The sequence below is a fragment of the Ptychodera flava genome (assembly GCF_041260155.1).
Source record: "Ptychodera flava strain L36383 chromosome 3 unlocalized genomic scaffold, AS_Pfla_20210202 Scaffold_27__1_contigs__length_13241970_pilon, whole genome shotgun sequence".
Lineage (NCBI taxonomy): Eukaryota > Metazoa > Hemichordata > Enteropneusta > Ptychoderidae > Ptychodera > Ptychodera flava.
Window position 1 is genome coordinate 2,303,877 of NW_027248281.1, and position 23,489 is coordinate 2,327,365.

Sequence of the window (23,489 nt, forward strand, 5' to 3'; positions counted from 1 at the left end):
ACTATCATGCACTGATTCTTTCTCATAACATTTCAACAGCATCGTAAATTTTGAATAGAATTTTAAAGATGGTAAGCAAATTTGGTGTAATATTAGACAAATATCTAAAATTCTTGAGAAATGTTGCCAATCCAATTATCCCAAATTAGTTCCAATCGTGTTTTTCACTGATTTTCAGAAAATCGAATTTAATTTTAACCCATTCGTAATTTCTAAAGGGAATAATTTCATACGGAAACTCTGAGCAAAAGTCTTCCAATCTGGAAGCGCTTACTACCTTAAAAGCTGTATAGCTGTAGGTGTCATATTCTAAACAATATAAATATTGATAGGTGTCATATTCTAAACAATATAAATGTTCACTAAGTTTGAGCGCTGAACGCGTGATGCTGCGCCCGAGAACATCAGCTTCATACACGACTTCTCGTTGGTGTCGAGAGTGTGTTAATTAAGGCATTGCTGATTCAATGTTGCAAGAGAACAATGATGAAAATAGCTACACTAAACTTGCAACGCAAGGCCTCGGTGTCGTCTGCTGTCTGCGAAAATGTGTGATTTGAAATGCCGATGAAGTATTTGGCACAGATAGTTGTTGACATCCTATAACATCGTGAACCTAAAACTGGTCACGTGATGGGAAAAAACAGAAGTTCATTTGTGATATTTCCCATGCATTTTCTGTCGGTTTGTTTGCAGTTTGCTTCAATCATTAACTGAAATGCAACTTCCCCATTGACGTGTGTTATTGAATGCCTCCCAATACAAGGACATGTAGTCTTCTCACAGTTACTAGGCCTAATAACCTAACACTACAATGGCCATACTTATATTTGAGTGTTTGTTAAATAATTAGAGTGATTTATTGCATTAATCGCACAGGCATACTATACTTATTTTGTACATTTTGCAAACTTCAAGTTTATAGATTTACCTGGTTCATCTCATTGACAGAATGTCAGTAAATGATGTTCACAGCATCGGATTATTTATTTTCAAAATGCATGCATCACTCTAATTATATTTCCCTTGCCAGTAGCCATGGTTACAAAGCTAGCTTATCTTAACTAAAGACAGGATGAAGTGTTTGTTGTAAAGCCAGGTGGTTTTCTAACACGTGGTGTAGCCAGGACAGAATATCATCCAGATGCTACGCGCAATTCATCAGATCGACTTCCAACTTCTGCAAACTAGTATGTTTACATCGCCGGTGTTTTAGTTGACATTCCGCAACTCACAAACAGGATGACACTATATATTCGGGAACCGTCATTATTTACCGCATGGGGGTTCGGAGGAATGTAAGGGGCGGTCACTAAAAAAATTGAAAGCTACAAGCGGGAGGGGTTGCTCAAATTGTGGAGAGGAAGAAGAGGTGCAAAATGAACAGAAACACTTCTCGCATTGCACAATTTTACATATCAATTTCTCACACTTTTCTTTTGGACACCCCCTCTCGCGCTCTCCCCCTTGGGGTGTTCTACAGGTTTACTTTGTAAAAATACAAATTGAAAACACATACTTCTCATATTGCATAAGACTGAACCATTGCACTTATCAATTTCTCAAATTTACCACGCAAGAGAGCGTACAACCTCCTCTGACACTTCCCCCTACAGCCTCCCGCGTGTTCTTTCCTGTACTGTCAAATTCTGCCCTGTCAGATATCTTGGTGAAAACCTTGCATGTCCAAAGTAAACAATACTATATGGTTGGTTACTGTTTATAACGTGAGCTTTTTTATTGTGACTTTAAATTTCATTTTGTTGGTTTCACCTTTTCCAACTGTCATGAGATAACCGATGATAATCTAGCAGGGTACACCAGGATATGAAAGGGTTTTACTATTGCTGTATTTTTGTAAATTTTACAAATACATGTCTTGATATTTAACTTTTCTAAGTGGGGGATCAGTCAAAATTTGTGTGTTAGAGAAGGAGGTACTCAAATTCATCAGGGTTGGCGGGGGTAACTCAAAGTTTCAGAGTTTCCGATGAAATTCTTCCGACCCCCAGGCCGTAAATAATGATGGCTCTCTTATAGCCCTAACCATATGTGCCCGAGGGTATGTGACCATTTGCCCGGCGTTAGGAGGGCAAAAGGTCTCCTGCCTCGAGGGTACACAGTTCCTTGTTTGGGCTATAATATTTTTATTGCACGCTTGCAGAATTTTCTTTTCAAATTTTTGGGTTTACATAAAAATGACGATTGTATGCTTTATTTTAATGTTATACGAAAATCTGTTGAAAAAATGAGTACAGCGCATATAATATATAACATATATAGCATCTAGCATATAACAGCGCATTGATATATTCAAATCACTATTAAGCGGTTTGTCGATTTGTTTCGCAAAATTTTGTGAAAACAGTATATCCTGTGTAAAACGTGTGATTTTTTCCATTTTCAAATCCCAAAATTGTCAAGTTGATAATAGTTCCGGTTCACTTTCAGTCAAATGATGAATATGCGGCTCGTGACATCATCAACAAGTCACCATTGAATCCTATGGAACGCGCGACGTTCGATATACGAGGCATGTATGGTAAACTGACACACATATATCGGTTTCTGATTTCATCGAAACGGATCTTCGGCAAGGGTGCAAATAAGAACTCTCTCAAGAACTGCAAACTACTTCCATTTAGTTTTTTCCTATTTCGATTTTTGTGCGCCAACGTTGCACATTTCTATATACCGATAGGTCTGTCAGCAGTTTACTTCAAGCAGACTGCTTCAGGTATTTGTCGTCATTGTGAAAGTTTAAAATATAAATTTGTCGTCCGATTTTCGATTTCGAAACTTTCGTTCGCTTGCCTTGGTTTCATTGCAACGTTTGATGTTCAACATAATGATTTTTCTATTCAAATGTTTCAGTAAGCCATGGACCCTTATGAAGTATTGACGAAATGGCAAGCAGTCAGGAATATAAGTCAGGAGTGGGACCGAAATGAAAACCAAACCTTTGACCACTAAAAGCCGTAGGGGATTGAAGAAAACCCTTTGTTGACAACTGTACAGTGACAGAACCACAGTTCACCACTAAAATAGTGTCAAGGGGCCACATGAAAGCTTTTCAAGATGGCTACGTCTGTCGTCAACAGAATTTCCACGCTTCGTTGTGCTTTGTCACCTATACACTGCTTTGAAATTTTATGCCTCAAACATGCCCCATCCGATGAGAAAATGATTTTAGAATATCTACGTTATAAGTTTCCTTCACCAATTCTTGCTTCGCTGCGAAGAATATTTCAAAACTTTCAACACCCTCTCTAATTCCTCCAACTTTCCGTCCCATTGTAGTTATATCAGCCATGGTGTTATTACAATTGAATGTTATGGTATTTATATTGACTTAAGCTTCGAGTCGTAAATGAAATATGTTCTGTCTTTGGTTTATGTTGGTTGTCTCTTGGGAATGGTTTTATGAACGACTGGACCGAGGTTAAAGAGTCCATTCTGCTCAGTTTATAAATCAAGATATTCTGAACATTTTCTGGAGAGAAATACGCTTATTAAGTGTCATGGCAAACACCATAACGGCTGCCACAAGACAGAAACTCAGTCACTAGTCAGCAATTTTGTGATTTCTATATATTGTGTGGTCAAACGTCCATTTTCAGGAGAAAATATTCAGAGTTACCACTTTATTTGAGCAGTATGCTGTATGTATTTTTTAGAGATACACTCTTGTTGCTCCATTCAGTTTAAATTCCCACCATTATGAAAAGTCTCGCAAAATCTCGCCCTTTCATACGGGAGTTCTGCGTATATCACAGATGTTTCTGCCAATGGTACAAGGAAATAAAATGATTATCAGCCAGTGCCAATTGTTGTAATGCTTCAAAGTAATAAAATGACCGACACATTTTGTATTGCTCATTGCACAGTACGTCACTATTGACAAAAACTCAATAGTAAAAACATGACTCATATGATACGCGGTGTTTTAAGATTTTGGCCGTCCCACTTTGGTTAGCATTTTAACCCTCGATATGTTGCAATGTTGCTTTATTTGGACAATCTGACTTCCCATCGAAATATGTAGAACAATTTCAGAAGACTGCAATCGTGATTGTAATGTTATTTATTTGTGGAACTTCTGAAGCCATGTTTAAAGATTTTGAATAAACGAGTGAATTTGAGCTTTTAATTTTTCAGAATAGATCGCTTTGGTAAACTGCTGTCGACAAGTGACAGATGAGAGAGAGAGAGAGAGAGAGAGAGAGAGAGAGAGAGAGAGAGAGAGAGAGAGAGAGAGAGTCTATAATGGTACGCTGATTCATGGATTCTTGAAATGAGTATTTCGTAAAACCACGGTCATTTTGTTGTGATAAAAGAGGTCGCACATTAAATTCCAAATACAACAGTTCGTGAACGAGCCTATCATGTTGGTGGGCCCTTTGTTTTCCCTCATGCTGTCCCCAGACCAATTTCAGAGAGCGGAGTTCCTCTTTTTCGGAGTAACGTGATCAGACAGTTCAGTTGAAGCTTTCAGGGAGCGTCGTCTGCGGATAGTGAGTGGCACAGTCTGTGAATCTGTCGACATGACTGTTGATCTGTTCCGAGATATGTCACAAATATGGACCCTACCCGTGTTCTAATGATGGAACGGAGTTATCTAAGGAGCTTAGTTTTTATAAGTGAGTACAACTGCTGGCTTTTCTGTTGCCTTTGTTTAATTACAGTCGGTAAAGCATGCTTGATATTTTCATGAGCATGCATTGATTAGGCTGCATGGATCCGGTTCTGTATGAAGTTCAGAAATTCTCATTGTTTGTATTTTGTTACAATAGTTTGACTTGTTCAAAAACACTCTCGCAAGTGCTAGAGATTCTGTAAACATCAACTAATATCCGTAAAATGATACTTCAAACAACAGACTGTGTGTATTTAAGATGACCTTAATTTTACTAATCAATGCTGATTGAAGCAGTTCGTTGAGACAGCTTTATTATGTAGTTGGAAATGTAGACTGATACAAAATAGTGTTTGTTGTATGACATTTTGCATGCACGTTGTTTTAATATGACTAGTTTTTACAATAAATCTACCATACTCAATTCTTTTCCTACATTTTCCCGTTTTCCTGTAATATGATGTCTGCAAAGTCGCCAATCCGGGACCAAAGGTCACTTTTTTGTTTGCATTTAAAGTCGTGATGCATCAACATTGGCTTACGGAACAGCTGCCAGTAAATTTTCCGACACAAAACCTACTCTTTAATGGTCGTTAGAGTCATAACTGGAAAGCAGACATACTTAGGTATACCATGTAATGATGCACTCCGAATCGAGCTCAGTGCCGTGCACGTCTTTTGCATTATACTCGGAAATCCTGTTAAAACCTACCTCACACACGCGTACATTCCATGTACTGAGAGTAATGCGTTGATAGAGTTGACCACCGTGTGATTGCGATTTACGAGCTGGACAATAAAATATTTCAATTAAAGCGATGAAATCTATTGCTGCACAGTTGAAGTGTGAACAAGTGATTTTCTTCATGAACCTTAATGAAGACATCATTGCCACACTACATGTTGAGTGCTTCATTAAACACGAACGTGCCTGGTTAGAGGATAAAATGAAGTTCCTGTTAAAAGAAGGGTGATATGCTGGCAGTATTCTCTGAATTTCAATGCACATTTCACTTATGTAGACTGAAACCTCAAAGTGTTTGTGAATGTATTCATCGTAAGGTCACATTCAGAGAAAGAATTGCGTTTCGTGGAAACCAGGCACAACTACTACGAAAATAGCAAACCATGCATAAACAATGCATGCGCGTTGTATCCGTTTAAATGCCTTTGAAAGCTCTGTTCCGCGTCGGCACATTAGTGTGAACTTTACATACGAAAAACACCGATCAAATGCGTATTGAAATATCTAGATAATGTCAGCGAAAAAGAGTAAGAGGGAATAAAGATACATGAAATGTATCTGTGCAACACGCAATGTCATGTAATGCAATGAAATACAATGCATTGCAATGCAGTGTACTTAAATGCAATGCAATGCAGTGCAGTGTACTTAAATGCCATGCAATGCAGTGAAGTATGTCCTTGCAGTGTAGTCTACATGCACCCGTATGAGGAAGCAACTATGCATGCTTGCATGCACGTGTCGTGTATCCCGAGTGACCACGTGACTCGATTTACACGATTAACAACCTTGATTGTAGAAAAACCAGAACTATGTCGACACGGAAGTTTATTAACAAACCTCAACAGCGCAGAAGAGACATTCAGAAAAAAGTTCAGCTTTTTTCAAGTCGATGCTTCTAATCGAATCACTAACAAGAATTTTAAGTACGGAATTTACTCTAAGTTATGTCGAGTAGACACGACCGTAAGTCGTTCGAATTCCACAAATACTCGAAAGCTTTAGAAATCTGAATTGCATTCTATTTTAATCGACCCTCAAAGTGCTGTTATAGCCAAACCGAGATCCAAAAATCTGCTTCCAGTCCATTGTCGTTACAGACTGTTTTAAATGTATGATAATTAACTACTTGCACGGTTTATCAACATATTGAAGAGAAAAGCAGCATCAAATTAATTTTACCTTCGTGATTTACAATGACTTTCGCATAAAATTATCTTCTCTTGAGTTGATTATTAGCAATCTCGAGGACTTTGTGGAGCATGTTTGAGAAATGAATCCAAATTAAAATTTTATGTCATTCATTTATTTATTTATCCATCCATCCATCCATCCATTCATTAACACTTTTAATGAGTGGCTTAGTTACTCGCGAGAGCCATTTTCATCGGGGCTCAAACAGACAACAACTTCAGAGGAAATCACAAATGAGGTGGGAGGCCGTGTAACGCCGGTAACACACAGCCCTGCCATGCAGAGCTAAAATGAATACAAAAGTTAATTTCAATGCACAGTCATGATAATCTATACTTTGATTCTATTAATTTTATCTTTCATACTGTAAGTGTTGTTCGGTTATCTTCAAAGACTTCAGAGTTGACGGATTTTTAAGATATCGTGCCTTTTCCGGATAAAAGACTTCCTTATTAGAAAACCGCATGATGGGTAGCGTCAAGCTGTTGATGGCGTGCAACATGGCGGATGGATGAAAACCAGCATACGTATCTGTTATGATCAGCGGAAGACACGTTCAAGACTCCTTCTCGCTCCTTAATAAAAACCCAAAAGTATTGAGAATTAGTGTCTCAGTGTAGGAGTCAGATTACTGTAATTGTTTAGGTGGATGGATTCAACCACACTTTATCATTTCGACCAATGTCGTGATGATAAAACTAGTAACGGCAGAGTTTCATAATCTCAGTTATTGATAGAACCATAAAAATGATACACTGCTGTAGGAGAAGTGAATGAAAGACTATGAAAGAAGCAAACGATAGACGAAAGACAGAACTTTTTCGTTTCAAACCTTCAGGTCAGATTAAACATTGTGTTATTTAACGCAAACACAGTCACATGTGAACCGATACAAGACGGCCGCTTTGTGTTATTCCTAATTTTCTTGCACACCACACACAGCGGCTATCGTGTATCAAACTGTACGATCTCAAGTTGGAACCTCGCTTTCAGATTAATTGCCGAACATCTTGGACGACCGAGTAAAAACATTTTCAAACTGTAGAATCGTATGTCATAGTATATCTACAATGTTTACATACAATCTCCTAAGGGGCAATTTATCGTTCCTAGGTCAACAGAAAACACCCTGTAGACTACTCGTGATAAATAAGGATGGCACTCACTAATTTGAAATCGTTGATCTTCAAGCAAACCTTCTTTTGTGTCAACGTTGGAGGTACGTGCAAAATACAGACGACGGTTTGTGTACGAATGCAAAATACAGACGCTTTCTAACTGAAAACAAAATGCAGACAGGTTGTGTAAGATATGTTACTAAAGATACTACTCTGTCCACTCAATATTATAACTTACCGATCCGGCAGATGAGCTAACTTAAGTCTTCATTCTTCATCTGTATCACAAATGTAACTCGGAGGTATATGGTTTTTATATCTCTACAGTTGCCATGGTATATTGTTTACATGTTAGTCATGCTGATGTCGAACATCGTGACTTCGTGACTTTACCCTGTCACTACGAAGAACCAAATAGGCGTATCTCTACGACGTTCATTGACTGGAAAAAAATTACAGTTCAAGGATTCGGGGACACGCTGTTGTTATGTAAAGCAGACCCTACACCAGAGTCATCTGTTGGTGACTGTATTCAGACAGGCAAGGGGTCTAATCGATATGCTAACACACCAAAAGGAAATTTGATCATCTACAACGTTACGGAAGAAGACGCGGGAACTTATTTGTGCAACGTTCAATTCAAACTGACCAATCAATACAAGACGCAAAATTCTCTCTGTGAATTAGTCATAGGTAAATTTATGTATATTTTAAGAACAATTTATAATTGGCACTGATAGAATAGTAATGTTGGATTTGTTTAGGCATTGGTAAATTTCTTTGCATGCATTTTTTCTTTATTTTAAGGAGATTAAGCTCTCTGGTGGGTGCTTTGTCATCGATCTTTCGAGTTTTTGGCTAATTGGATACAACCTAGATATTGCTTACTTGTATCGCGGTCGGATACAGTTTGTCTCCACGTTTAGATGACCTTGTGGGGTATTTGTGACTTTATAAGTGGCTGTACCTTCAGTCGTCTCAATATGGAACGATCTCTTTAAGTGGCTGTGCCTACAGTCGTCTCAATATGGAACGATCTCTATAAGTGGCTGTGCCTACAGTCGTCTCAATATGGAACGATCTTTAAGCGTTTCTTTCCATCTAGTCTGCTTTTGTCAGGCCATCGACAGGAACTGCGCATGCCTGATAGCCAAACTAAAAGATACACGTTGTTGTTGTAGCGTTACAATGTTAGAAATCAACGAAAGATCGACATGTGTTCAAATGATAGGTTTTGGCAATCAAGAAAAATGTATCTAATTCGATTTAGAAACAGTACTAAGCTACACATATTGTGCTTTTAATTTGCGTGGACGATTTTGATTTCAAACTATGATCGAAAATGTTTTCAGAATGGATTATTCTAACGGCATTTAGGTGTCGTTAATGGAAATTCGAACACTTTTTTTTAAAACCCAAAGAAGATGTCTCTTTCAGTGGATAGTGTAATGCAGTAGTACTTTTACTTCTAGCAGATCACATTATTTAACCATTATAAATTATCTCAGTGTCAGCATGACTGACCTCGATGACCTGACAGTAACCATTGGGGAATTCATTAACTTTCTCTTTCGATATTCCATGATCAAAGCTTCAATACTCGCATCTATAATTTTGCCTCTTAGTTTGTTGGTTAGTAAAGATGGGTTACTTTGACATGGTGTTGTGTCTTTTTTACTGGAATGTACAGAAAGGTTTCATTTTCTGTGAATTTTTTGGTCAAGAACCCACGCTTCATTTTTGCTCGTAGCCAAAAATCATTTTCACGTATGAGTGGAATACCTATTATTTGCTCATCGGTAATTGATAATGATAACATTCGTTTGAAATGTGAACGAAAATACGCTATTATCACTGACAGATATTTTAGTCAGAGATTTGATTTTGTATTCGCTTTACTATGAAGATATAATGTTATCTGTTTCCGTAAATATAATTACGTTCATAAGAATGTTGTGTACACTCATGTGTCCAGTTGTCTTTGTTAACTAATTTCATTTCAACATTGATTTCAGTGCCACGTGGCAAAGTTGCTCAATTAGCAAATTCAAGTACTGCTGAAATTATCGTCAAGGAAATTAGCAATGATAATAACACTTATTTTATACACATCAAGGAATTACTGATCTTTGCTACAGTTGTCGTCGTTGGTATTGCCTTGATTGTTGTTATTCACTTTTTACTGAGAAGAAAGAGATCCAATCTACCGTAAGTAAAACTTATTTACATTATCTACCCTGTGTCATCAGTAAAGTATTGAAGTGTACTGTTTTGCTCGTGCCTTTTTCGCCTAAGGGAGCGTTCAGTTATTATGACCGGTGTTGGGCCGGCAAAATCCAGGGGGGGGGGGGTGGTTCATCTCAAATTTGAAAACTGAAAAGGGGGTGGGGGTCATGTGTTTTTCAAACAGCTCAGAGGGGGGGGGGGGGTCACTTAATTTTCATAAGTATCCGTCCCGTCCAAAAACAGTTTCAGTGTTCATAAATATTCTGGGAGATGTAAATGATTCGTTGCATGATTTCATTCTCTGAAGTTATTCACCTGTAAATCTGAACAAAAGTATAATTATCTGTCACATGAACATCTTGACTTGACAACTCTGAGGCTTGTCTTATTGTAAATCAAGCTCACTGAACTGAGGGCAATGAACAATTCCTATTACTTACATATTAGAGATATAGCAAGTTTTGTAAGGGAAATTATTTAACAGTTACCTGTACTGAGACTACTAGTACCATGAAAAGTTAAATAATACTTTTAGGTGAAATTCCAATATCATAATTGTTGTCCACATCTGAACTTTTAAATACCCTATTTTAATCAAGTACATTTGTATCAATTATCAAACACCTATAAAAGCACAAATTAATTTAGTTTAGCATTGTAAAAAAAATTATTCATAGTTTTTCTCATAGACTCCAATGTGTAGTGAATCAACATTTCGGTGAAATTCCAAAATCCAATTTCTTGCACACATATCGACCTTTAACCATCCTAGTCTAACTAAGTACTTTAAAATGAATTATCAAATGTCTCTAAATACACAGATTTTGATAGTTTTGTATTGGAAAAAAATAATTCATATTTTCCTCATAGACTCCTATGTACAGTGTGAATCTACATTTTGGTATAATTCCAAAATCCAATTTCTGGCAAACACATCCATTGTTATTACCCCCTAATCTAATCTAGTACATTTATATCAATAATCGAGAGTACATAAATACATCGGTTTACCTATTTTTGTATTGGAAAAAAATTATTCATACTTTCCTCATAGACTCCCATGTATAGTGGATGAAAATTTTCAGTGAAATTCCATAATCAGATTTCTTGTACACATAATATGCACATTTAACCATCATATTCTAATCAAGTACAATTATGTTAATTATTGAACGTCTGTATATGCACAAGTATACCAGGTTTTTCATGGGAAAAAAATTATTCACAATTTTATCATTGACTCCCATATACAGTGGATGAACTTTTTGTCCACATGCCAGTTGTAACAACCCTATTTCATTTAAGTACATTTATGTAAATTATCAAATATCTATAAATGCATAGATATAGTTTTGCATTGAAAAAGTACTACATAGATTTCTCATACATGTATGAGAAAATATATGTATACCATGTATAGTGAATAAACATTATCAGCAGCTGATTTTTAATTAAATCCAAATATCAAAATTTTGTACACACATGCTCGCGCAAAAATATTGCGTTCCATCAGTAACTTCTGCCCAACCCCTTTGAGGGGTCATTTCAAAATTATAAGCAAGTCAGAAGGGGAAATCTGAGCATCAACACCTTTTGAGTTTGTAAGGAAGGTCATTTGAAAAAATCTAAGCTCTTTTTGGGGGGATTCTATCGCTCCATACCCCGAGGTGTTTGTGTGTGCAACTTTACTCAAGCAATGTGGGGGGGGGGGGGGTGGGGGGGGTCATGAAATTTTTGTCATCTTGAAAGGGGGGGGGTCATCAATTTTTTGGTACAATGGGTAGCGGGGTTCACTTATTTTGACTGATGCGCAGGAAGAATTTGCCGGCCCACCCCGGCCATAATAACTGAACGCTCCCTAAAGTACTGACATAGCCAGTGCCATCGCCTAAAGTACTGACATATCCAGTGCCAGCGAGACGTTGGAGTAGCTCTAAGTTCTCACTGTTAGATCAGCAAAGCAAAGGCCACAACAGCACAAGTAGCTGTGGAAACGCAGCTACCTGTTGGCGGGGTAGCGTGGGTCGTTATGCGAGTCAAAGGTCAACTCCGCGTTGACCTTTGACTCGCATAACGACGCACGCTACCCCGCCAACAGATAGCTGCGTTTCCACAGCTACAGCACAAGCAGCTATCGACGGTCTGGGGTTTCAGTAACACTGTTCTCTTGCTGTTTCTAGTTTACATTTCATTAAGGGTAAAGATGGTCAAGATTTCATAAGTCATGCTGTACTTTCTACTAGCAGTCACGACATTGATTAAATCCAATAATATACTTGTTCATAGGGAAGTAAATATAGGCGTTTTCAACATTTTAAAGAGTTGACACAAGATTAGGGAACTGACTATTTGGTGAAACATGTGAACTGAATTCTTTCTCTCGGTCATTCACACTGGTAGCAAGTTGGAGACTTCCGCCCTTGTATTGCCTGCCACAGGCGCTTGGCACATTGCTGGGATAATAATCGTATTTAATATGTAGAATGTCTATATACGACTTGATTATTCAATAAAAGAATCACCATGCGTGATATTAGTGTAGGCCTACAGGCCTACATGTTGACTGGGGCGAATGGCTATGGCTGCCTGGCTCGGGCCCTGCGAACGCACTGCATAATCATCAATGTGTAGAATGTCTACATGACTTGATTATTTAATAAAGAATAACGGTACGTGATATTACTGTACATTGGCGGCTGTAGAGCTTTGCAGGGCTTGGACCCGGCTTGGGCCCGTTGTCCACTGCTGCACAGACAGAATGGAAAGGTAAGAAAGCTTTTCACCGCCCGATTTCATAAATCAGCGAAATTCACGAACTCTGAGCGTTTCCGGTGATAAAAACTGGTCAACGGTCAGATGGTTGCATAAACAATCGATCGACTGGCCTCTTTTGCCTAAAATCATACCTTACCCTATGCTACTGGTGAGAAATCGTCCTGAAATTGGCTGGGCACACCAACCCAGCGCCGGCCATTTTGAATCAGCTGTATACAATGATACAATGACGTTACTGCATACAACCCTTCGCAAATGACGTATTGTCTTTCAATATTGCTCATTGGACGCGTACATTGCATGCAGCTGATTCAAAATGGCCGGCGCTGGGTTGGTGTGCCCAGCCGATTTCAGGACGATTTCTCGCCAGTAGCATAGGGTAAGGTATGATTTTAGGCAAAAGAGGCCAGTCGATCGATTGTTTATGCAACCATCTGACCGTTGACCAGTTTTTATCACCGGAAACGCTCAGAGTTCGTGAATTTCGCTGATTTATGAAATCGGGCGCTGAAAAGCTTTCTTACCTTTCCATCCTGTCTGTGCAGCAGTGGACAACGGGCCCAAGCCCTGCAGAGCTCTACAGCCGCTCGGTTAAGCTAGCTCACATGTACAGTAATATCACGTACCGTTATTCTTTATTAAATAATCAAGTCATGTAGACATTCTACACATTGATAATTATGCAGTTATGCAGTGCGTTCGCCGGGCCGAGCCAGGCAGCCATAGCTCCATTCGCCCCAGTCAACATGTAGGCCTGTAGGCCTACACTAATATCACGTATGGTGATTCTTTTATTGAATAATCAAGTCGTATATAGACATTCTACATATTAAATACGATTATTATCCCAGCAATGTGCCAAGCGCCTGTGTTGCCTGCCGGGAGATCAGAGGCAACGCTTAAGGGACGGACCATTAGATCTTGGGAGGGGGTGGTCAAAAACAGAAAAAAAAAATTTTCAGAGCAGAAAGTTAGAAAAAAAAATCTTCAAACTAGTTTGCAAAATAAAAAAAAAATGAATAAGAAGACAAATGCGTAAAAAAAAAAATCTGCAAAAGTCTTTAAATTTTGAATTTTTTTTTGATTCTACCGACAGAAAGCAACTTTCTGTATTTTTTAGTACATCCTCCGGAACATTTTTAATTTTAATTTATACATTTAGAGTGACTGTATCCCTTATACTGGAAGTTGTGATTATCTTATCTTTTCAGGACTTTTGTATTCTGATCACTTGAAAATTATGAAATTATAGAACCTGTTTTCTACTTGTTTCCTGCGTACAAACCAAGCAGGTACACTAGGTAAAACATAGACTTGGTTCAAGTCGGTGAATTTTAAAAAAATAAAATCATTTATAATAGTTTCTCTTGTGTCTCTCCTATTTCGTACAAACCTATCCGGAATTTGGCAGCTCACGCCAGGTTTTCCCAGCGATTGAATGCGTCACGTTTGAGTCTGCGCAGTAGTGAGTTAGTTTCTGCCGGATTCACGACTTGGACTTCTTGCAAAGTACAGGTGGTGAGATGGACTGTGTACACAGTGACGTAGAGCAAATACAAAATGATTGACAGCCCCCGCCGTTATTCTGGCCAATAAGAAGAACGCTTGCTAATAAACCTCTGCATGCATTAAAAAGTTTGTTGTCATCTCCGTGCAAAGCTAGACATCGAGTACGTTTTATATCTGGGAGAATAATAGCATCAAGTTCGTACATCCACCGCGTTTTACAACTGATCGGTCAACCACCGCTAATCATGCGAGATTACCAAAGAAAGCTTGTTGAGAGTTACATTGAGGGAAAAGATGTGTTCGTCTGCACACCAACCGGCAGCGGAAAATCACTGACATACGAAGTCGCTCCACATTGTTTTGATTTCCATCGCTTCGGGCACGTAACGTAAGAGAACAGGCTCCAACTGTAAGGATGGTATCTTTTTCCATCCTTGAATAACCGGCCACGATTTTCGCATTTTGTAACATGGGCCCCACAAACAACACATATTTTCACGCGTTTTCGGTGATAGAACAGAGGTCGTGCTGACTTTTGTGGGAGTGATCGCACTCAACATTTTGTCAACAACGCCATGTGAGTTTTATGCACGTCTCGTTTGGGTCAATTGATAACTCCTCCCAATGTGTAAAATTTAGTGATGTCATCTTATGATAATATATGAGTAAAGAAAACGTCATCTCATGAATAATTTATAGCAACGCAAACCCTGCAAGAAAGCTAAGTCTGTGATTCCGGGTGAAACTCCGCTGTATAGCGTTCACCCTACTCATTGCGTCCACTCACGCGCGCGTTTCACATGAAAGCAAAATACAAATCATTACGTTCACTCCTCTCAAACATTCACAAATCACAGACTTGAACCAAGTCTAGGTAAAACATTGAAACTATGGTATGGTTGTCAAGACAGAAAGTTGTATTTGCCTTTTAAGATCAAGGTAAACAGATGCAGGCCACATCAGTTTCATTTTTTTCACAGCATTTTATTGCAATGATGAATGCAAGAATGGGTGAACAAGTAGAAACACGTCAATAATGATAAAACAACATATCAACTCATTATGTATTATTTTGCTTTTAAAAAGGCATTTTCAATTCTTTTTTCTCAAAAAACAGCCTAAAAAACAACAGCAACACATGTTTTAACATTCAACAATACACTACGTAGAATGCCATCTATCCAACAAATCCCAACACAAAAACACACAAAAGGGGTTGAACTTTGAAAGTTTCTCGATAGCAAATACTGAATAAATCTGCATGAATAATCGTTTTTGTGTAGCAAATTTCAAAGAAATTGGACAAGCCCTTTCAGAGAATACAGTTTTTTTGACCATGAATGGCATAAATTGCCCTAAAAAGACAAATATTGAAATCTCAACACATCTATACACATCCAATCAATTTGGACATGCTGCTACAGAGAAATAGATGTTTTGATCAAAAAAGGGCAACAATTGCTCTAAAAACACAAATATGCAAATTTAACTATATTATTTAGCTTATTTTAGCTTCTCAGCTTGTCAAAATCAATTGTAAATCATGAGATATGCATGATGTTTGGTGGGGTGAATGAAGCCATTTCACCACGCAGTAGGAAGGGAAGCCAGGAAACCAAAATAGTCAATTTTCAAACTATAGGAAGCTACTGAGGAGCAAGAAGACCATGTTTCAGAGGAAGATGTGTAATCCGAAAAAAAATGCTCCCAAAGTGCCACCAAATAACACCATTTTAATCTCTATTTCCAAAAGCTCCAATTGCAGGAGGGGTACACCCCTCCTGACCACCCCCCGCAAAAATACTCCCCAAGTGCCACCAAATAACACCATTTTAATCTCTATTTTTCAAAAGCTCCAACGGCAGGAGGGGGACACCCCTCTCCTGACCTCCCCCCGTGACCGCTTGCATGGCCGCTTGTGGTGTGCTTGGCACCACATCTTTGCCCTCTTTATCTTCAGACAGCGACGAACTAAAAAAAATTATAAATCTGAAAATTTACTCTGAAAAAAAAAATTTGCACAGCTAATCTCAATTGGAAAACAAAAATTTCAGAAATTTACAATCGTAAAAAATTTTCACAATTTCATTGTGACCACCCCCCCCTCCCAAGGTCTAATGGTCCATCCCTAAGCAAAACTCAGGTCACTGCCCGAAGTAGCTGTGGAAACGCAGCTATCTGTTGGCGGGGTAGCGGGAATCGCTAAGCGGGTCAAAGGTCAACCCCGCCACGGATATCCGTGGCGGGGTTGACCTTTGACCCGTATAGCGATCCCCGCTACCCGCCAACAGATAGCTGCGTTTCCACAGCTATGCCCGAAGCTGTCACGTGTATCATTTTCATTAAGAAATCTCATCCATGTCAGGCACAAGGTAAAAAGATATAAGGGTTGGTATCAGTGATAGAATTTATTTATTCAGTTTTTGTGCTTTTCCATGTGTGTGAAATGTGCATGGACTAAAGTTGAGTCAAGACGTCAGTCAATTTTGTCAATCAGTCCATATAAAGACGTCTTATCAGCGAGTGTCAATATTAGTCTTATGAAATGCAATGTTGGTGTATGTAATACATTTGAATGTTTGAATATATGCATTGTCTCTGTCTTTGTTCAGCTAAAGGACGAAGAAAGAAAAATAACAATGAGTACATCTAGTGCATCAACAGGAGAAACCGATGCAAGTCTACCGGACCAATCTGAGGTACGGTTGTCAATGACCATTCTCTATGATTATAGCTCCACTTTGCATGTTCATCGTCTATTTCTGATCAATTTATCAAAGACAAACGGAACACATTTCAATTTATTTTGACAGAACAGGCTTTTCTTCCTCGGTCAGATATAAATCATTGGTCAGATATAAATCATTGGTCAGATATAAACCATTGGCCAGCTTCTACTCAGAAATTTAATATTAATTTATTTGAAAACATCACAACAAGGTAAATCGTCAAATTTTCACAGTGACGTTTGATGATATCTTTCGTATTTTTAGTTCCCTTATTTACTTATTTATATCTTTATTCATTCATTTCAGAGACGGTCGAGTGAACTCTCGGATGAAGTTTTCCTTCCCGATAGTGCGCCGTCCCCGGCACCCATCAGTACACCCATTTCGATGGCATACTTCAACGAAAGGATGCGATCAGTGTCAACGACATTGTGTGCAGACAGAGCAGCTGGCGGTAGTGTTACCTTGAATGATGGACATGGCATTGCTGATGGAATGGCGACGTCTCCTCTACAACTTGCTGATCTCATTAATCTTGACTCGAGGTCCAGCTTGGGGTCACAACTGTCAGAAGATCTGAGTACTACAGGTGGCAGTTATCGTACACGATTCTCAAGTAGTTACGTACGGCATAGACCGGCCTGTTCCTTTGAAATTTCACGAAAAAACATCACTCTTTGTGGAAAAATTGGTACCGGACATTTTGGTGAGGTGCATCAGGCCATACTGCTAAATTCAGGGCAGAATCAGAGCGTTGCGGTCAAAACATTACGAGGTATAATATATCAAACCATATGATTCGTACTATTGTTAGTATTTATTGTTGATGACAACTTTTGTCTTTAAATCTTTCTTCAACAATTCATTCTTCTCCAAAGGGTTTTTCTCCCAGACATCATTCTCTTCCTGTTTTTTCTCTCTGTGATTTTTTTGCGTCTAAAATTGATTTTACTGAACGACGATGTCATTCATTATCTTATCTACCACGCAGCATCAATGAACTTGTTTTCCCTTAATACGACCATTGAAAATAATATCTGTAACATGGCAGAGATGACGACGAGTAATTGATTCAATTTTTCTCTTAGATTGGAAGATACGTTGCTCCGATGGACATTTCCGTCCTCCAGCAAGTGAGATGTACATCCAAGTTTATGTGCTAAATTGACCAAACAGAAGAAAATATATTTTAAAACTTTTTAAAGACTCTAAAACCTTAAAGCATGTCGGCATCAATATTTTGTTCTCGAACTTATCTCAGGGTTATAAACCGTAGTTTTGTTTTACCATCCACTTTACAGCGCCATCCACTCACGCTGAAAAACTCAACTTGGTTCGAGAGATGGAGATAATGAAGATGCTGGAGTCTCATCCGTTTGTGATTAAATTTATTGGCTGTTGTACACAACCCGGCCTCGGTATGAATATCAATTCATCAAAAACTTATCAGATCATATAATTGTTGGCCCCGGTTGCCAATTACGTTGTGCTTTTCTTTAGTTTTCTTAACACTTGGGAGATAATTAACGTCCACAGCTTGTAGAGTCTGCGAAAATTGTCAATTTCGTGATTTCAGGACGCGAATCGATTCGCCGATGGTTACAGAATAGTCATAAACAACTTTTTAAATCTCATTTAAAGACAAATATTTTGAACAAATAATTATAGAGCAGACGTAGAAATCATTTTGTAGATTATTTTGCAGATTTGGAGATGTTGCATTTCTGATGTTGCCTTTGCTAAAAGGTCATTTGTATTTACACTTGTAAACACGATTATACTAGTCTACTGTATCTATTTCACACATACAGATTCCCCTGTTTATCTGGTAATGGAACTCGCAACACATGGTAACCTCAGGGACTTACTCCGTACATACCGCCGCCATCATGAACAAGGAAGGGTTACGCACGATATCACAAAGATCTACCGAAACCTTATTCAGTTTGCATGGCAAATCGCAAATGGCATGGAATTTCTGCACAGGTCAAAGGTCAGAGTGGAGCAAAGTCAATATTTTTTATGATATAAATCTTGGAAAGTTGAAGCGCACTATTGACATGTGTTGTCGTGGTTGATTAGTTCCATGGCTTTATTGCTCTTCTCAACGTTTGTACTTCTTTCAATTCTTGAGACAGAAGATTTTTTTCCACAAATTCTTCTGCTGAAGTGTCACATACATCCATGTCAGCGATGACATCACAGAGTCCGACCAGCCTTTTAAATAATCGAGTCAAAAGTGTGTGTTTGCGGTAATCCGGCCTTCTCTCGATTTAGCCTGTAAACTCCAGACATTTTATTCATATAAATTCAAGCAAACACGGTGAGGTAGCATAGGAAATGTAGGGTGATTTTCAATTACATCGAATAATTGCTAAATCAAGCAATAAGTTTCATACTTTATCTATACACAAACAAACCTTGTTAGATGACATAAAAAAAGTTTCGTCTAATTTTTCAACAACTTTCCTTTCGTCGATTGAATTTATAAAATGATATCCAGTGTAATACTTCCCGATCAACTTATTCTGTCTCACAAAGGATACACACTATTTTAGGGACTTGTCTGAAATCAAACTATTCTCTCCTTATTGTACCAACAGTTCATTCATCGCGATTTAGCGGCTCGTAATATTCTAGTGTCTGCCGACATGACATGTCGCATCGCTGATTTCGGACTTGCTAAAGCTATTAATGAAGATGAGGTATATGAGAAGAAATCTGAGGTAAGCATCTGATGCCATGTTATTTAAGTATTCCACGATTTCAAGTACAAAGTATATGTTGGAAGTATAACAGCTATATTCTCGGGCATCTTGTCAAATGTATTGGAAAATGCTAGATAAGACTTATCTCTGGCAAACTCGTAATCTTTGACTGTCGGCACATTTTATTATGTGCTTTGAGGCAATCCTTAGGCAGCATTTGTCTTTATGTTTTCCTTTATTTCTAACTTTTTGTGTTAGACATTAAGAAAAACACGGCACTCGAACTGACCTACAATGTTCATTTTTGTTAAAATTTAACTCATTTCCGAGTATGTTATGGTTTCAAACTTATCGTCCACTCAAAGGCCATATTAGACAGATTCAAAATTTACCATAAGACAAAAAATGACCAAAATCACTCAAGGAAGGTGGGTCTACCCTTAAGCTTTCTGTATTGATTGGTTCACCGAAGGTATGACGTCACTTGAAACAAAACGTCAAATGTTACTTCAATGAACAAGCTTGATTATTTATCTTACAGGATCCATTACCAGTGAGATGGATGGCCCCAGAATCATTGGCCAGAAACGTCTACACATTCGCAAGTGATGTATGGTCCTACGGAATTCTGGTCTATGAGATAGTGACCTTGGGATCAACTCCATATCCACAATACTCTATGTCTGAAGTAAGGAACATGGTGCAAAATGGACAAGTGATGTCCAAGCCCAGGCACTGTACCCATGATATGTAAGTATGTCATTTGTATCAATTTAATCCATCTGGATCTGTCCCTTTGATGTATTCAGTCTAATCATCCAAAAAATGAAACGAACTTCATTCTTGCCGGTGTTCTGCTTATGACAAATTTCAAAATCTGGAGTTTGTGACACTCCCCTTATTAACGTTTTGGCCCACCGTTTAAAAGGTAGATAAGTTTACATAGAGTCAAGGTCATGATGAATGCTGCAAATAGATTTGCCGTAGTAGAATCAAAATCAATCAATAAACATTGCACACTTCAACGAGATGGTATTTACCCGTGGGCAAGTACACAACAAACTTCAAAGTCTGCAAAGACTGCTAGGTCTGAGTAAAATATTAAATTGAATCGATTTCATCAGAAAACTGATTCTTAATTATTATGTCAAGTGTTCAAAGGTAGTCCTGTACATGTGACGTCATTCAGACTGTACATCATACTCTGAAGCACAAACGTCACTCGTACACTTACTGTACAACTTGTGAAGTTTGACGTGGAATTTGTCTCCCAGAAAGCATGGAAGCCAGACCATCGAAAAGTTCAAGTGGATTTTGTAATTTTTCAGATATTCTGTAATGAAAAGATGCTGGCAAAAAGAAGCTGGAAAACGGCCTAGATTCTCTGACATTGCGATTCAATTGCAACGTATGACAACCAATCAAAAGGTAATTCTATCATCGTTGTGTTCAATCTATCGAGCTGCTTCATCATCACATTTGCTTCGCATATTACGTCGTATTGGACATTTAAATTTATAATATGTCACTAAACGCTTTATTCTCTGAAGTAACAGTGGAAAGAATGCTAAATCTCAAGAAGCTTAGTAAAATTTGCTGTAACGACACAGAAAAGGAACAATAGCGATGCAATTGTAAATGTGTGCAACAAAATAATAATTTTATTCATATAAATCCCTGGCAACACAATGGAAAGTAAACATTATTGCGACAATTATTGTTATTTATCAAGTGTGATCAGCTTGGTATGTTTCTTCGATATCTTTCAGCAATACATCAGGATATCAGAACTTGATCGGTCCTTTTATGTCAACTTAGACGACAACCAAAACCAAGGGGAACGATTATGAGCATGCGCACTCTGACTGTGACCAGTAGATGTGAGCTTTCGATTGTAAGCTGACAATGTCATCATCATAGACTATGATATGACATGTGACCAGTAGATGTGAACTTTCGATTGTAAGCTGACAATGTCACCATCATAGACTATGATATGACATCATACACCCTTGAGATCACATCGATTTATACAAATTTGAAAATTCTCAAGCATCGTTGTGAACCATCACAGACATGACTAGTTGACCTTAACATTGTTCTGAGAACTTGAACAATTAGGGATTAGTTTAAAAAATGAAGGTTACAAATGACGTTGAGAACTTCAACTACATCAGAATCTTTTTGCTACTCAGGAAGTGTAGTTTGACAACGTCACATCCAATGCAAGAATTCAGAAATGTTGACGCGTGTATAAATTGTGTTAGGATAAAATATTTTGTTCAGGCTACTTACTGCAGACGTTCGTCTGTTCCAAATTTCGATTTGATTAAGGTAAATAAACACTTTTGAGCGTCCATTACCAACAAGTATCATCATTGGCACAGTAGTAGACAATATCAAATCCCAACCACAATGCAATATGCAAGACTGTGCATGCCATAATGCGATGAGACTGGATTGAAAAGTTGCCATAGAAGCGAGTTACACTGCCAATAACCGAGTTACACTGCCACAAAGCGAGTTCCACTGCCGACAACTGTGTATTTCTAATGCTATACTTTTATATTTTTATACCCATATTCGGATATATTTTCTGCTGCTTGATTGTGTTTTTGTACTTAAATAGTACAATCTGATTAAAATCAGATGTAGAGTACGGCGACGTCTACTTACGCGTACGCGGTATTCTCTGAGAGACGACATCAAGAGAATACCGCGTAAGTACAGACGTCGCCGTACTCTATATCTGATTTTAATCAGATTGTTAAGTATTGTAAACAAGAAATGAATAATAAATCACAATAATATTACATAATTTTACGTCGTAAAACTAGCATTACTATTCTGCAATGACACTGTATAAAACGTATTTGATTTTGCTACAAGAATACTTGTGAAGAAGACAACATTGTACTAAGTTATCATTTTCGTACAAAGTTTAACAGACTTCCGAAATGACACAAAAAATAAATGTTGAGAACATTTCCGATTCATTCATCTTCAATCCAAATGGAATTATCCCAAGATAGTTTCAAGAGTACTAGTGTCATTCACCAATCATCCAAATAAAGTTGAGAAATCGTCGATTGTGTTGGACTGAAGGCGGAAAATCTATAGTGCAGAAAAATTATGATTTTTTCTGTGATCCTAAATTTGGCAAGGTAGCACTAGGGTTGTAATTTGACTGATCCATATCACAACAATCACTTGGTTGTTCTTCCAATGATACAGTACATGTCTACAGCTTTGATAAAGCACAGAAAAACTGTGTCGGCCCCGTGAAGAGGCACGTATAATTGGCATTTTGGATTCCTTTGAAAAACCCTCATCGTCCCTGAAACAACCCTCATCGTCTTTTGTAAAGCCCTTACCGTCCCCATTCCCCCTGAAACCTGCTTGAATAGGAAGTATCTGAAGCGAAGTGTGATATGTCTACAATATCTCTATCCTATTGACTGCTGTCTAAAAATAACTTTGAGTGACAATTATGCTATTTTGCTACTGCTTAGTAGTTTTTTTATATAAGACTATTTACATATTCAAAGATTAGCCAAAAAACGCGCGCAATGTGTTGAACATATGGCCGAATTCAAGGGTAAGTCTCTCATAAATTCAAACTTAATTTTGCTAGAAGTGTGCAATGCTAGATTTATTTGCCATCCCTAATCTATTGAATAAAAACATGGCCCCGAGGAAATAAAGCTTGGAATTATTACAAAAAATGTTATTCTTTGAGGGATTATGAAGTTGGCTGGCGTTCGCTTTTTTCGCATTTCGCACTCTGGCCACAGGAAATGACATAATTCCTGGAGCACAAAAGCTAAGGATCTGCATTGAAACGCACTG

General features: G+C 38.1%; 1 protein-coding gene across 1 annotated transcript; it reads left to right on the top strand.

Moving 5' to 3' along the window:
* The first annotated feature begins 4,502 nt into the window (after nucleotides 1–4,502).
* LOC139126553 (tyrosine kinase receptor Cad96Ca-like) lies at nucleotides 4,503–22,458 on the top strand. The gene is made up of 11 exons (XM_070692625.1): nucleotides 4,503–4,640; nucleotides 8,021–8,386; nucleotides 9,709–9,901; nucleotides 16,816–16,902; nucleotides 17,239–17,707; nucleotides 18,234–18,350; nucleotides 18,744–18,925; nucleotides 19,536–19,658; nucleotides 20,182–20,390; nucleotides 20,969–21,068; nucleotides 21,410–22,458. Exons 4-11 carry the CDS (start codon nucleotides 16,843–16,845, stop codon nucleotides 21,488–21,490), a joined length of 1,341 nt encoding a protein of 446 aa, XP_070548726.1. The 5' UTR covers nucleotides 4,503–4,640; nucleotides 8,021–8,386; nucleotides 9,709–9,901; nucleotides 16,816–16,842; the 3' UTR covers nucleotides 21,491–22,458.
* The last annotated feature ends 1,031 nt before the right edge of the window (nucleotides 22,459–23,489 follow it).

Bases quoted from the DNA above. Each gene is read 5' to 3' on its own strand.
- LOC139126553 (XM_070692625.1), top strand. From the start codon at position 16,843: ATGAGTACATCTAGTGCATCAACAGGAGAAACCGATGCAAGTCTACCG. The intron at 16,903-17,238 runs GTACGGTTGTCA...CATTCATTTCAG, and splicing joins GTCTACCGGACCAATCTGAG to AGACGGTCGAGTGAACTCTC. The intron at 18,351-18,743 runs GTATGAATATCA...TCACACATACAG, and splicing joins TTGTACACAACCCGGCCTCG to ATTCCCCTGTTTATCTGGTA.